Source organism: Diceros bicornis, chromosome 4 (genome assembly GCF_020826845.1).
Source record: "Diceros bicornis minor isolate mBicDic1 chromosome 4, mDicBic1.mat.cur, whole genome shotgun sequence".
Taxonomy (NCBI): domain Eukaryota; kingdom Metazoa; phylum Chordata; class Mammalia; order Perissodactyla; family Rhinocerotidae; genus Diceros; species Diceros bicornis.
The window spans coordinates 88317658-88333160 of NC_080743.1; the positions used below are offsets into that span (position 1 = coordinate 88317658).

The window sequence follows — 15503 nt, forward strand, 5'->3', positions numbered from 1 at the left end:
CAGAGAAGGTGTTTAAAGACAGGCAAACACACAGAGGGCAGTGGGAAAATTGCTTTTACTTAGCCTATTTTAAAGAATCATCTGGGCCACCAATGGGAGAGTGGATAAATTATAGTGTATTCATAAAAAAGAAACTGCATAACAATTAAAAAACAATGAACTACTGCTATACATAAAACAATATGCACGAATTGCACAGACATAATTTTGAACAAAAGAAATTTTGACACAAAAGCATACATATATGATTCCACTTAGATCAAGTTCAACAACAGGCAAAATAATACGTAGAGCAGAAATTAGAATAGTGGTAACCTGGGTTGGGGGTAGATATGAATTGGGAAGAGGTTCTGGAAATGTCCTATAAATAAATGTTCTATTACGATGTCAGTGATGTGCATATATAAAAATTCACCAAGCTGTACTTTGTGCATATAACCATATACTTTATGCCTCAACTTTTGAAGTCTTTAAAAAAAAATGAACAGTAGATGTGCACATGTATTATCTACTGCTGCATAACCAGTTACCTCAAAACCTAGCAATTTAAACCAACAAGCATTTATTGTTTCAGTTTCTGCAGGTCAGGAATTTGGGAGAAGCCTAACTGGGTGGTTCTGGCTCAGGGCGTCTCATGGGGTTGCAGTCAATGTACCAGCGGGGCAACAGTCATCTCAAGGCTCGAGTGGGGCCGGAGGATGACTCCTCACATGGCTGTTGGCAGGAGGCTTCAGTTCCTTGCCATGTGACCCTTTCTGTAGGACTGCTTAGGTGTCCTCATGTCATGGCAGCGAGCTTCGCCCAGAATGAGCGTCCAAGAGAGAGTAAGATGGAAGCCATGTGTCTTTTATGACTTAGTCTCAGAATTAATACACCATCTCTTCTGCCATATTCTATTCATTAGAAGCAAGTGACTATGTCTAGCCCACACTCAAGCGGAGAGGAATTAGGCTCCTCTTGAAAAAAAGAGTATCATCAAAGAATTTGTGGGCCTTTTTAAAAACCACCAGAGCACAGAACTGAACAGTGCAGTGTTCCCAGGTGTTTGGAGGTTTCCTCATCAAGGGGCAGGGTCTGGGGAGTCCTCTGTGGTAGGCAGAATAGTAGCCCCCGAAGATGTCCATGTTCTAATCTCCAGAAGTTGTGAACATGTTATGTCACATGGTGAAGGGGAAGTAAGTTTGCTCAGCAGTTGACCTTAAAATAAGGAGAGTAGTCTGGATTATCCAGGTGGGCCCAATGTAATCACAAGAGTCCTTAAAAGTGGAAGCAGGAGGGGGCTGGCCTGGTGGCATAGTGCTTAAGTTTGTGTGCTCCACTTTGGCAGCCCGGGGTTCACAGATTCGGATCCTGGGCACAGACCTACACACTGCTCATCAAGTCAGGCTATGGCAGCGTCCCACATACAAAGCGGAGGAAGATTGGCACAGATGTTAGCTCAGGGCCAATCTTCCTCACCAAAAAAAGAAAAAAAAAAGTGGAAGCAGGAGGCAGAAGAACCAGTGTCAGAGTGATGCAGAACGGGGAAGACGCGACTGGCCATTGCTGTCTTTGAACGTGGAAAGGGGCCATGAGCCAAGGAATGCAGGCAGCCTCTAGAAGCTGAAAAAGGCAAGGAAACAGATTCTCCCCTAGAGCCTCCAGAAGCAACGCAGACCTGCCGACACCTTGGTTTAACGTAGTGAGACCAATTTTGGACCAATTTTGTGTTGTCTTAAGCCATTAAAAGTGTGGTAATCTGTTACAGCAGCAATAGGAAACTAATAGAGGGTTATACATCCCCTTCTTCTTTTTCCCACCCCTAATCCATTTCTGCTTTTATCACATGCCCATGATTATTGTACTTATTTATATACAGTAGTCCTCCGTTATCTGCAGGGGATACATTTCAACACCCCCAGTGGATGCCTGAAACCGCGGACAGTACTGAACCCTAGGTATACTATGTTTTTTCCTACACATACATACCTATGATAAAGTTTAAATTAGGCACAGTAAGAGATTAATAACAATAACTAATAATAGAAAAATTATAACAATATACTGTAATAAAAGTTATGTGAATGTGGTCTCTCTCTCAAAATATCTTATTGTACTGTACTCACCCTTCTTGTGGTGATGTGAGATGATACAATGCCTAGTGATGAGATGAAGTGAGGTGAATGATGTAGGCATTGTGACATAGTGTTAGGTTTCTATTGACCTTCTGAGCATACGTCAGAAGGAGGATCATCTGCTTCTGGACCGCAGTTGACTGCAGGTAAGTGAAACCGTGGAAAGCAAAACCGCGGATGAGAGGGAACTACTGTATGGTCCATATTTTTAACATACAGGTTTACCATCTCTCCTTTAAAACTACAAGCTCCTTGAGGGCAAGGCCTATACTTTGTTTGTTTTTTAAATGTATATCTGAAGCCCCCAATATATTGCTCCTTACTATGTAGCCATTAAGAACTTGATCAGTTATTTACTAGACTGCCTAAAAGTCGAAGCAGCCAACCTAGCAAAGAGATGAAATAAAAAAGAGCTGGTGTGAAATAAAATATGGAATCCCATTAAATCCTCTCCATTGAACTGAAGCCAAAGAATCACACTCATGGCCAGATAGTCTACTGAAATACTGTTTTCTCTGTATCTTTCTTTACTCTCATTTCAAGCTCATAGCCAAGCTTTGTCTTCCCTCAGTAGGGCATCTGGAACAGGTCACAGAGTCGAGCAGGGGGAGGTCATGGCTCAGCCCCACCTTTGTAAGGACCTAAGGCCTCTGAAGTGATATGTCTCCTTTTGGGTAGGGGGAGAGGAAACCTTTGAGAGGATAAGGAGGGTGGGTCCTCGGAGCCCCAGAAAGGGACCAAGTTCCTATGAGCAGCGGGGACCTGAGTTCTGCTGACAAGACCTCAGAGGGAAGCAGTGCCGACTAGACCCTGGGCCTGGGGGTTCCCCGCATTGCCAAGACATCCCCCCACATTCAGTGCAGGAGCTGAGAACATGGAGGGAGCAGGTGCATAGGGCAGTGGGGGGGGTCTCTCCTGCAACCACACAGAATGGCATCTGATGTCCTCAGGGCCTCCCCTCTGTTTTGACCTGGGACCTTTGCAGAATCAGGTGCAGTGGAGGGAGGCAGTGAGGTGGAGGGGATGGGGATGACCCTGAGGATGACCAAGATAGAATTTCCCACTAACCCATTAGGAATAGGAGGAGGGATTGGAGTCTGAAATATGCTGACTTAGAACTAAAAAAAGTGACACTCTGCACACTCAGGTTTAGGGCTGATATTCAAAATGATGATAGTCGCTTTGGCTTTAATGAAGATTTTAATCTCCAGGTAGAGAAAGGCCTGGGGCGGGTGGTAGGAAAGAGGGCAGCAAGGCTTCAGTGTGCCGCTCGGGGAGTGGGGAGAGGATGAGCCGGAGCTGCGGGTGGGTTCTGAGGCGGCGCTAGGTTGGAAGCATGTCCCCAGTTGCACAGAGGTTGAAGCACAGGTAAATCAGAAGGCAGCTCCAGATGCCAAGGGTGAAAAGGGCGCCCAGGCCTGGTGTGGAAGTTTCCTGCCAGATGGGGAGAGAGGCAAGAACCTGAGGCAAGGTCAGGTCAGCAGCTGGGAAGGCACCCTCCCCTCCACGGGAGCCTCTAGACAGCAGCCTCCAGGCCGGGCTACCCCGTTCCCCTTCCGCGTGCCGCGTCCTCTAAGACTGAGTGGATGTGGTGGGGGCAGACTCTGCACAACCACAGGTGGGATTCGATGCGGATGCAGCCTGAGCACACTGCCTTTCGTGGAGGTGGGGCGCCCGATGGAGACACTTCTTGTATGGATCTACCTACCCCTGATTGTAGTTGCTCTTTAGGGCACACAACATACATTTCTCCTGCAGAGGACAGAAACGGCACAAGAAAGGTCATTTTTCCCTGGTCCAAGACGGCCAGCCTGCTGGGCACCTCAGCAGGTCTTGCTGTAGGAGAGGACAGAACAGTACAGCGGTGCTGGCGAGCAGGCACATCCAGGGTTGAGTCCTACTTGGTCATGGCGGAGGAATCTCCCCAGGCCTAGAGGACAAGACCCCAGAGAGGGCTCCAGGCTAGGGAGGCATCCTGGGGCCAGCAGAGGGGTGGAACCAGTCCCTTTACAGCAAGAGATAAGGGAGCCAGAGGGCCCGGGGAAGGCAGCGAGCAGCAGGAGCCCAGGGGTGTAGCACTGGTGCAGGGCGGTGGGGCTTCACTTACGCAGCAGGTCCCACATTGATGGAGGCAATCCAGCGGGTCCTGTTTTGGTTTCTGTAGTGCCACATTCTTGTGAAGAGCCAGCGGTGCTCCGTCAGCTTCGTGCATTTTCTTGAGCCGAGGCTGTGGGTCAGTCTTTCCCATGAGCCTGAGTTCCTGCTGCTCCTTTGGTCCTCTTCTAAGGGGACTGGGGAGTCAGCGAGGGGCAGAGTTGGGGAGATAATTTCTAACATGACAAGGAGATAACCTGTAGCACAGGTGGCCATGGAAGCCTTTGACTCCAAGCCATTGGGGCAATAGAAAACAAGACAGCTCCTGGAAGAGTGTGCGAGTCCTCTGAACCCCAAGGAACATTTAGCAAAGGGAAGGGAGGAGATTCTTTGGGGGTGAAGAGAGATGGGTGCAGGTTACACTTACTGCTTGCTGTTCTGTATATTTATTAAAACATCCATCTTCTCATCCATATCCTTCTGCATTTCCTTCAAGAGAGAATCCAAAGCTAGAATCATCATCTTGAAGAGCCTTTGAAATCCCTTTCTCCTGCCTCTCTCTGCAGACCACTCAGAGATCACCTCAGCATCTTACTTCCTCAAGAGTCCTGACCGGCCTTGGGTGAGGTGGCTTCTGATGTGTGTGGGACACGCACCATCTCTCTTTTTCCCCTCCCCCATTCCATGATGAGGCAGAAGCACAGGCAGAGTCATTAGGGCTTTGTCCGAAGTCGCCAGGTGAGTCCGAGGCCAGGAAATCTTTTACTTGATTTCACATTTGGATGAAACCATTATCTGCCTTGGTTCAATGCCTCCACAATGATGGAACCAAGAAAACAAATCTTGTGACCCCCAAAGACGCTTCTGACTCCGATGTTTTGACCCCGGCTATGCACCCCGATCCTGTGTATTTGTGTTTGCTCCACCTTGTACCCAATTCCTGGCAGAAATGGTCAACACAACAAAAAACTGACAGTAGCTCAAATGGCACCTCGTTTATTATTTACTAAGAACTAAAAGAATAATAAAAATCTTCTTGGCAAAGTTTAGATCTATAAAATTTGACCTGGGAAATTGGATAGAAACAGTGTTTGCAAAAGAAATTCTAAGATGGCAGACATTATCATTGACAATGTCTGTTATGGCCAAAAACCGGGTTGGATTGAACATCATAAAATATAAATGAAAAATAATTTGCTTCAAGGAAAATAATTTTAATAAAAAATGAAAGATTTGGAAACAGTTTACTGATCTGTGGTAGAAAATTAATCAAAGAATTATACCGCCTGGGTGGAGATGATTTCAAAAAATACCTTCTTGAAAAGATTTTTAAATATTAGTATAAGTTTTGAATAAAATATTTGTATTCATAAATAGAGTAAAAATATCCTTGAAGTAAAAATGTCCCCTGGGTCCAAGAAATCAGAGTCAAAATGTCCCATATTCTTACAAGTCTCACCATCACTTCAAACTCGTGGTGTCCCAAACGGACCTCACTTTCTCTTCTAAAGTAACTGTTTCCTAACTAGCCTTGTCAATGTCACCATTTTCTTCTAATCTTCCAGATTAAAACTTTGGTGTCATTGTGGCTGCCTGCTTCTCCTCCATTCTCTATATGGAATTAATCAGCAAGAATGTTGGTTTTCCTTCGATGCATCTTTCAGATTTACCCTTTTCCTTCTGTTCCTCCACCTGGTCCAGCTTTCTTCACCTTGAGCCAGGAGGCGGCTTCCTGTCTGATATGCTTGCTCCTGACGGCCCCTGCCTGCTCTCCCGGCGCCCTCAGGCCGCCTTGCAAACAGCTGCCGGCTCAACTTTCTGAAGTGCTGCTCCTAGCATGTTCTTTGATTAAGAATCTCCAGAGGCCTCTTACTGCTTACACAGCCAAGTCCCAACCTGTCTGCCTGTCTTTCAAAAGCCTTCATTATCCACTGCCTTTGTGCCCACTCCATTTTACTTCTCTCTGTTTCCCCCAATGATCCCACTTTTATGACTGCTCTCCCTGCTGACCGTGATCCGCCTCACGTTCAGCCTGCTTCCACGCTGTGCGTGAGCTGTTCCCGCGCCCAAAATAGCCTCCTTTGTGCCTTTTGTTACCCACTCCTACTCACTAACAAAATGCTTCCTGTGTTTGCATATTGTTTAATATAGAAATAATGCATGCCTTTTGTAGGAAATTTGGACAATACAGAGGAATATAAAAGAAAAAATTAATCTCATCACCTAGCAATAATTGCTATTAACCCTTCTGGTATATTTCTTTCTTGTCTTTTTTCTATATATTTACTTACCTATTTTTTATTCGCATAGTTGAGATCAGCCCATATATACTACTCGTATCTTGCTTTTTTTACTTCTCATTATAGGCATTCTTTTTAAACACTGTCTCTGATAGTTCCTAATTTTCATTATATGGATATACTATCATTTATTTGGCTATTCCTTTACTGTTGAAAATTGTGGTTGTTTCCAAATTTTTTCTATGATCAATAATCCTGTGATGAACATCTTTTTGTATATACCCATGCTGGCATTTCTGATTATTCTCATAGGTTAAATTCTGAGAAGTGGAACTGATAAGTCAAGCAGTTTTGATACCTATTGTCTAATTCCTATCTAGTTTTGTACAAACTTGCGCTCTGATCAGCAGTATAAGAGCATTCCTATCTCATTCTCTGATTGTCATAATTTAAAACTTTGCTTCTTGGAATGTGACAGTTATCTAAGTATTGTTCTCATTTGCATTTATTTGATTATTCATGAGGTAAACGTTTTAAATATATTTATTGCTTTTTAGTTATATTCTCTTCTGTGGATTGTCTGTTCATACCCTTTGCCCGTTTTCCTATTTGGTTCTTATTGATTTGTGTGAGCTTTATATGTTACAGATAAAAACCTTTTGTCTGTGTCTATTTGCAGAAAATTGTTTCCCCAAAACTGTCGTTTGCCTTTTAATTCTGTATATGGTGCTTTTCTGTTATAATTTTTATATTGTTAAATATATCAATATTTCCTTTGTGATTTTTCCCACTGTATTTATATTTAGACCATCCAGTTAAATATTTACATATAATTTCTTCGTATTGGTTTTTATTATTTAAATTAACTTTATAGACTATCTCAGTTTATAGTGTTAACAAACCAAATTGTTTTTTCCTCATATAGTCAAGCAATGTTCTTAATATTATTACATAATCTTTTCCTTCTCACTGACATGTAAAAAATCATCTTTATCATATTTTAAATTTTATAGAGCTGTGGTTCCCACCCCTGAGTGTACGATGGAATCTCCCTGGGGATCTTTAAAAACTACTGATGCCTGGACCTCATCTCAAGAGGTTATGATTTCATTGTTATGGGATGCAGCCTGGGATAAGGGGGGTGGAGGGGGCAGGTCAAAGCCACGGTACAGGCGATTCCAATGTGCAGCCAAGGTTAGTAACTACTTCCACGGTGTTTGGGATCTGGTTCTCATCCAGGGGCAAGCATCAGAATCACTTGCCGAGTTTTAAGCAATTGTGCCCCATCCTAGAGATTTTTATTCAGTTCATCTGGGCCAGGGCTGGGTCTGTGGATTTTAAAAATCCTCAAAAGTGATTCTCAGTGTATTCCTGGCTGAGAGGCTGTTACAGGGTTACCTACCCTGGTTTTGTTTATCTGTCTGGTTATCTAGACAAGACTATTGTGGCTTTATTATGAATTCTAATATCTGGTAGGGGTAAGTGCACCCTTACAACTCTTAAAAAATTTGTAGCTATCTGCTTTTTCCTATTTATGCTCCTACATCACCCTTGATCTAGAAGCATAAATAAATAAACCACTTCTCAAACTTTCACCTGAGGAATGTGAAAGAAAATCCTAGGTTGCGAGCCCCATCCACACAGGACCTGGGCTCTGCTTTCCATATTAGTGCGCCCAGGGATTCTGAAACACACGGAGCCTGAGAACCACTATTCTAGAATCTAGACGGTCCTCTCAGTAATTGTGGAGTCCAAAATAATCTTATTGGGCTTTTGGTGAGGTTTGTGTTAAGCTTCCAATGCAGCCTTCAAGGCTCACATAAGACTCACTTTCTCTGTAAGGACTTTTCTGGCTACCCCAGCCCACATGTATGACTCACTTCTCTAAATCCCTAATTAACTGACTGCCAGTTATCATTTAGCTTGGTGCTTGTTATTTAATTCTCTCCTACTAGATTGTAAGCACCTGCAGGGCAGGGTCTGGCTTCTCTTGCCTAATTCCCAGTATGGTACTGGCCCATGGAAGGCACTCAGTAAATGCTTACCTTCATAATCTCCACGAATTCCTGGAGTTTATCAAAATCCTTGTCCATTACATCCTTTATCTAATGTGGAAGAAAGGCACAGTGCGTATTACTGAAGACAGTTGTGGAGTCGTCTTTGGGAAATTTTAAGCAAAGGGCAACAGCTGCTCCTTTGGAATGAGCTGGATAAAGCTCAAGGAATGGACTAATAACGGCCTATTAAAGCCACTTTCTCCCCAGGAGTCAATGAAGGGACTAGGGGGCATGTACCATCAAGTCATCACCACCACCAGCCTTGGCACAACTTAGATCTGGCTATTGCAAGGCTCCCATGTGGAGCTCAGGCCACAGCCTCAATTATACCTTCTTGCTTGAGCATTTCCTTTCTTTATAAGTGTGCTATAGGTGGTTCCATCAAAGAAACAAGAAGAGAATTCTTGCTCTGCAGCTTGCTCAGGGGAGGTGAAAAGGAGAACGGAACTGGTCCCTGACTGCCCCCAAATTCCAAGTCAGCTGCTCTCATTCTGTCACTAAGGTTATATCTCCTCAGCCTTATCAATGAGACACCTTAGAGAGTCCTTATCATTGGAAAGTTGGATTTAAGCATCAAACAAGAAACAGATATCCTAAGTTGCTCAACACAAACACTCTAGGGGATTCAGGCTGAGTCAGTTTGATTGCTTTTTCCATGCAGTTTCCTATTTCCTTTGCTATTCAAAGTTTGGTATTGCATTTTCCTCGAAGCTACCCTTTTCCTCCAAGTTAGGAAAAATCTTATCCTCTTACCTGTTTTATCTCCTCCATTTTTTCCTTGAGCTCTTCCCTCACCTCCCTGAGTTCATTCTGAGGAAATAAATAGGGAAGAGACAGTAAAACAAAAGTCTTGGATGGAAGGGAAGCTTTCAAAAGGAGGAAAGGAAAGATCTTGGAGCATTGACAAAAGAGGAACAGAGAGATACCTCCCATTAGGGAGGAAGGAAAGGATGTGTCAAGAAAATAGGATGGTAGGACACCTAGACATCATGTGCCTCCTGATCTGATGCACTGGGAAGGACACACCTTCACTTCTGTGACATGACCCCCAAAACGCACAGCCTAAATCGAACCATGAGGCAGCATCAGACAACCCAAATTAAGGGTCATTCTACAAAATAAATGATCTGTAATCTTCAAAAATGGCAATGTCCCAAAAGACAAAGGTTGAAGAACTGTTCCAGATGAAAGGAGACTCAAGAGACACAGACACTAGATGTAATGTGTGATCCTGGATGCGATCTAACCAAAAAAGTTTTTTACTTTTGTTATGAAAGACATTAGTGGATAATCGGTGAAATTAGAATAAGGGCTATAGATGAGTGCTTTGTCAACGTTAATCTCTTGATTTTGATATTTTGATAATTGTACTGTGGCTATGTAAGAGAGTGTTCCTGTTTTTAGGAAATATACCCTGAAATTTGAGAGAGAAACATGCTCTCAAATGGTTCAGGAAATATATATATTATATATGTGTGTGTGAATATATATATATATAGAGAGAGAGAGAGAGAGAACCATGATAAAATGCCAACATTGGGGGAATCTGGATGAAGGGTACAGAAGTCACTGTACAGAATTTACTGTACCATTTTTTGAAACTTTTCTGTAAGTCTGAAATTATTTCAAAACAAATAGTTAAAAAAAGACAAAGAAAGAACCGGATGGAATGAAGTCACAGGGGCTGGAGCAGAGCCGTATATGCCAGCAGTTTATGAGCCACAGAGGTTGTTCAGTGGCCCCCACCTCTCCACTGTGCTGCTGCAGCCTCTGGGGGGTTGGACACCTGTGTTCACACACCTGCGTTTGCACACCTACCTTTAGCTCCTGTGTCCCTCCTGGTTTGGTAAACGGCCCTTCTTGTTTAACTCCTTTGTAGTCATATGTCTGTTGATTGAAACCAGAAACACAGAATATGAGAAATTGCAGGTGTGGGGTGGATGAGGCAGAGGAGTTTCTGTTCCTCTCTTTGGGCCAAGGCAGAGAGGTGAAAGCTGGTGGCCCGACCTGCGCAGCAGGTTCCGACCTCCCGCTCCTCTCTCTCTGAACTCATCTGCACTCCCCTCCCGGCCTCCTGGGCCTCCACTCTCAGTGTGTTGAGCAGCCAGGCTCATCCAGCTTCAGGCCCTCTGCACGAGCTGCTTCCCCACCCACAATGCTCTTCCTCAGCCTTTGAGTTGCTGGTGTCTTTGAGCTAAGAGCTCAAAGGCAGGCCTTTCCCCACCACCCAATCTACAGCAGCCACCCAGTCATGTTTCCCTATTTTAATTGTCTGCGTAGCAGGTAACACTACTGAATTTTTCCTTGTTTGTGTATGTATCTGATGAGTTACTAGTGTGAAGCTGTATGAGAGTAGAGAGCTTGTCTCTCAGTATATCCCCCAGCACCTGGGAAAGGTCTTGGCCACCAGGAACAGCAAACGACCCCTGAGTCCAAGTCACCTCCCCACAGGTCTCAGGCCTGGCTGCCGGCATGGCCTCAAAAAAGCTTCTCACTTTGGTCGGCTCTGGCTTCAGTTCCAGGCAAACTGTCTTATAGTTCTTGCTCTGTGGAGAGAAGAGGTTGTGATTCAGCCTGCCAAGCATCAGGGCTGGGGAGGGTAAGCCCCGGCCCTTGCAAGAGGACCCCCGCCAACCCTTCTCATCCAACTGTGCTTGAGCTCAGGCCCCCATACCCCCCAGCACCCAAGTCAAGACGAGTCAAATTCGGTCACATTATACTCTTCTTATGAGCGTCCATCTGCCAGTCCAGCAGGCAGCCCTCTCCCCGCTGGGGGGCCTGGGCAGGGAAGCACTTTAAGGTAACCAAAGGAGCCGTATAAGTATTATTTCAGGAGCACAGGTTTGGGGACAGACTTGGGTTCCAGTCTCAGCTGTCCTCCTTACTAGCTGTGTCAACTTGGGCAAGTTATTTAGTCTCCCTGAGCCTCCATTTCCTCATCTGTAAACTGGGGCTGATGATTACATTTATCTAATAGTGTTCTTAGCGCCTTAGACACGCCTGCTAGGTGCGGGCCAGGCACAGGCCTGGCGTGGGGTCTTGGCTCCGGGAGTGTGGGGATGGGGTGGGGCATTACAGTGCTCTTTGTCCCAGAGGGAGTCAGCAGTGGCCTCTTTCCTTCCCACCCCAAGGGCAGGGATTAATCCCACCCTCCTTCCAGGCTCAGAGGCTACTTCATGCTCCGAACAGAGAAAGAAAAGCTGAGGATTCCTGGGGCGTTCTCTGAAGCCCCTCTCTCCCACCCCCACATCTCCATGCTCAGAGAGGGGAGCTCAGAGGCCCCATGTGGCCTAGCAATGTTTCTCCTTTACCAGGTTTGTTTTCTTCAGTTCTGCCTTCTTGGCCGACATGATGGAGGAGGCCAGAGTGTTCTTCAACTTCCCGACCTCCCCACAATGGGCCCCCGTGACCAGGCCACTGTCCTATGCAGATTACAGGCCGAGGTGAGGGCAGGATGACCACCTCTCTGTGTGCGGAACAGCTGAGGTCACAATGCCCAGGACCCATGTGCCAGCCCGGAGTGTCACCACAGCTTTGAGCCTGGGGTGCCTTGGCCACTGAGAAGAGGGACTTGGGTCAAGTGCCAAGCTCTCCTGACATGGATGGACCCTTCCTCGTTTGGGGCTGAGATTCTCTGAAGTCTCTCTGGTTCAAGGTGCGTGTACTGTGCTAACCCAAGTTTCTCGTGCTGGCGAGGGGGAGTGCCAATCTCGGCAGGACGATTTCTGGCCTGACTGCACAGCTGGCCGTGTCTCCTCTCTCCCCGACACCACCCCAGTCTCTCCTCTCGGTTCTTCCATCATCCTGGAAGAGGGTTGGGGCAAGAAGCAATATGTGGACAGGGCTGACAGTGAGAAGTCTGGGGGTGGGGGTGGGGAGGAAAAGTGGGGCTGTTCTGAGGGCAGCTGTAACTTGTGCTTAAAGAGTCAAAGGAACATAGCCTCCCTGGGACCTAAAAATCATTCAGAATTCAAGTTAGCAAGCCTAATTTCTCTTTCCCTCTTATTCCTGGGCATTTCACTTTCTCCTTCCCTCTCATTTCAGCTACTAGTTGCTACAGAAAAGGTCAACTTGGGAATTCCAAGAACAGACAGCACAGGAGTACAGGAACTGATGCAAATCGCCTGTGAAGTCCGTGCCCGCACCCCCACACCCCCGCAATGACTTATCACACTCACCCTGCCCATACCTGTCCCTCCAGAGGCTGTGAGCACCCAAACTTCCTCGGGAGCCACCTGCAGCGTTTTCAATGGATTTCCAAGGGGCTTATTTCACAGCCAGCGTCTGGTGACGTCCTTCCATCTCACTCCATCACAACCATCACACAAGGAGAATGCGACTGTCACTCTGTTCAGTCGGGGAAGGAGGAGCGGGGGTGGTGATGAGCTTCCCGGATTTGCTTTCCCTGCTCATCAGTGAGAGGCTGGCACTTTAAGGTCCTTTGACCACTTCGCTCTGTCCTCCCAGATCCTCCGGCCACGTGGCAGGGAGGGCCTTTCTCCATAGGTTTCCAAAGATCCTGCAGGCTTGAGCAAGGAACTGCAGTGAAAATGACTGACCCTATCTCAACATTTACCAGTCCTCTGAAAATGGGCACTGTCTCCTCCTTGTTAGGGCCTGAGATCCTCCTGGACCTGCAGCAAAGTCTCCTTTGCTTGGCTGAGAAGTTGTTAAATGAGCCTCCTTCTAGCCAAGCATTTCACATGAGCCCACTGGCCTGTATATCAGGAAATTGGGTCTAAAAGAAATCAATTTAACAACAGACCTGCAGCTCCAGGCTGTCCCTTCTCACAATATGTGCTATTCATGCTCCCAAATACATCATTGCTGTTATCAATATGTTCTGGAAGGGCTGGGGAAATCCATTGGGTGAACTTGAATAAATGAGTCTCATGTTATTTTCTTCTCTAAGATTTTGCAACTGCATGAAGTGCTAGGTTGAAGCAGCATTGGGATGCTGGGTATTGCTGTGGCACAACTTTGTTACACGCAAGTCATAGGCCGCTTTTACCTGAAGAATGCCAGATATGCTTTTCTAACTCCCCTTCATGGCAAAATTCCTTGGTACCAGGATAAGGAGCACAAAGCCCACAGATGTTCCAGTGGAGTTCGATGGAAAAGAGATATTCACAACAGAGCAAAAGAAGGAGCCACAAGTTGATGTCATTTGGATTTCCTTTTCATTACAAGTGTCCTGGTTTCTCAGTTTCATGAAAAGGGTGTTGTCTGGGGAGGCTGGTGTGGGAGAGGGGATTTTAAGATGGTCTTGGGCCTCTGAGTTTGGCCTCTTGTGATTCCAGGGATACAAAATTCCAGGATCTGGCCAACGATGAAGCCCAAGCTCAGCCACTAACCACGTGCAGGCCAAGAGAACGTGAAGAGAATGTCATCCATGCTTAGGGGCCTATTTGACCGCTGGGTGACCCAGGGTTCTAAAGCCCTTTGATTAGTGTTCTAAAGCCTATGCATGTTTCATCAGGGTGTCTGGAATCCTGACGGCTGGGGTCTCTAGGCAACCTGGCACGACATGGTTAACTTGTGTGACCTGCATGATTTGCTCTAACAACTCCTGCCAACACACTGCAGTATCTAGGTGCTGCCCTGAGCCCAAGGGCCTCTCTGCTTCCTATGCCCAGGAAACCTCTCACATACATTTTTTAGAGATTTAATATGATTGGTGACTGCATTGTCCTACTTGACTGATTTATAGTCACCTTAGAAAGCTCTACACTGTGCAGGGTACAGGTATCTTTTCTCATTGACACGTTGGTCACTATGCAATTTCTGATTGTTTCTATAAATAGTGTATCAGATCTTGGCTAGAATCATAATCTTATTATATTATTTCTATGGAAAAATTACATCCAGTTTCTATCATGTGAACTTCTAGTACCTCTATTTCAGGAACGTAACATAATATTCTGAGGAGATAATTGTAAATCTCCAGCTAATGATAAGTGAGAAGTCAAAGCAGATGTATGGTATGAGGATTGCAGGCTTTTTTCTCCTGTGTGTTCACCATGATAGGGACACGTTTGCTAGGGCCTCCCAGGACCCAGGGGAACCTGTTACTATTCCCACAGCCAACCGTTAGAGAGCAGCCTGCTGTGTGAGATAAAGCAAGAGCCGCCAACAATCAGAGGCTCCCCTGCTCCTGCCAAATTCTGCTCCTGGGACCTCCTCACTTGGCTGGTGTCCCTTACCCTCTTTGGATGGAGTCCAAACAGAGGATGGCAGTTATACTCCTGCCTCTTTTAGCTTCCCTGCTCGAAGACTCTCTACAGTTGCTTTCCCAGTCCCTAACAGCCTCCTCTCCACCTCTGACACCTCCAAATTCCCATTTATCACTGCAACCATAAAACTGAGTGGCACAACAGCCTCTTTGGGTTGCCCTTGTTGGAGGATTATTTTTTGCATGGTGTCCACAGAGGATCACAAATGAAAGATTCTATGGGTTAGTCCTGGGAGCAGCTGCTTCACTCCCACTCCTACTCCTTTGGCTGGAATGTAACCACAAGGTCACACTAACTGCAAAGGAGGCTGGGACACATGACCAAGTTTCTCTCAAGAATAAGAGGAAATAGGTTTAAAGAGCAGGTAGCCAATCTCTGCCACACCTTCCCAGTGCATCTCATCTTTCTTATTTTACTCTAACTCTTAACAAGTCCTCTGTAAGAAAACTTGATTTAGGGTTCTTTTGTTTTTAATGCAAAAGGGAGGTAGCTGACAAGGTCCAAGAGGGAAGACTACAGGGGACACTTGAGCCGGGACTAAATCTCCTAGCAAATGTGAACTGGCAAAGTTAGAGTTGGGGTTAGGGATCCACTTCTTTCTCACCTGAGTGGTCAATGGGCTGGGACAATGAGACAGATTGTAATAATGATCCTGTCTGGGGCTTTACAATACAATAGTCCCAGTCTATCCCAGTTCCATTCTGCAGAAGACCCTGCAAACCTCCCTCCCTTCCTGCAGGCACCAGAATGTGTGTCTGGTCTGAA

The 15503-nt window shown here is 45.8% G+C and overlaps 1 protein-coding gene across 2 annotated transcripts; it reads right to left on the reverse strand.

Moving 5' to 3' along the window:
- Window positions 1–3307: 3307 nt before the first annotated feature.
- Window positions 3308–10569, reverse strand: TEX35 (testis expressed 35). Of its 2 annotated transcripts, none has more exons than XM_058539995.1 (8): window positions 10513–10569; window positions 10324–10392; window positions 9259–9315; window positions 8494–8553; window positions 4636–4697; window positions 4222–4396; window positions 3823–3866; window positions 3308–3548 (listed from the first exon to the last, which is right to left on the reverse strand). In XM_058539995.1, exons 3-8 carry the CDS (start codon window positions 9274–9276, stop codon window positions 3488–3490), a joined length of 420 nt encoding a protein of 139 aa, XP_058395978.1. In that variant the 5' UTR covers window positions 9277–9315; window positions 10324–10392; window positions 10513–10569; the 3' UTR covers window positions 3308–3487. The 2 variants fall into 2 exon arrangements, with proteins under 2 accessions (XP_058395978.1, XP_058395977.1); XM_058539994.1 differs by having other exon boundaries at window positions 4222–4405.
- Window positions 10570–15503: the final 4934 nt, after the last annotated feature.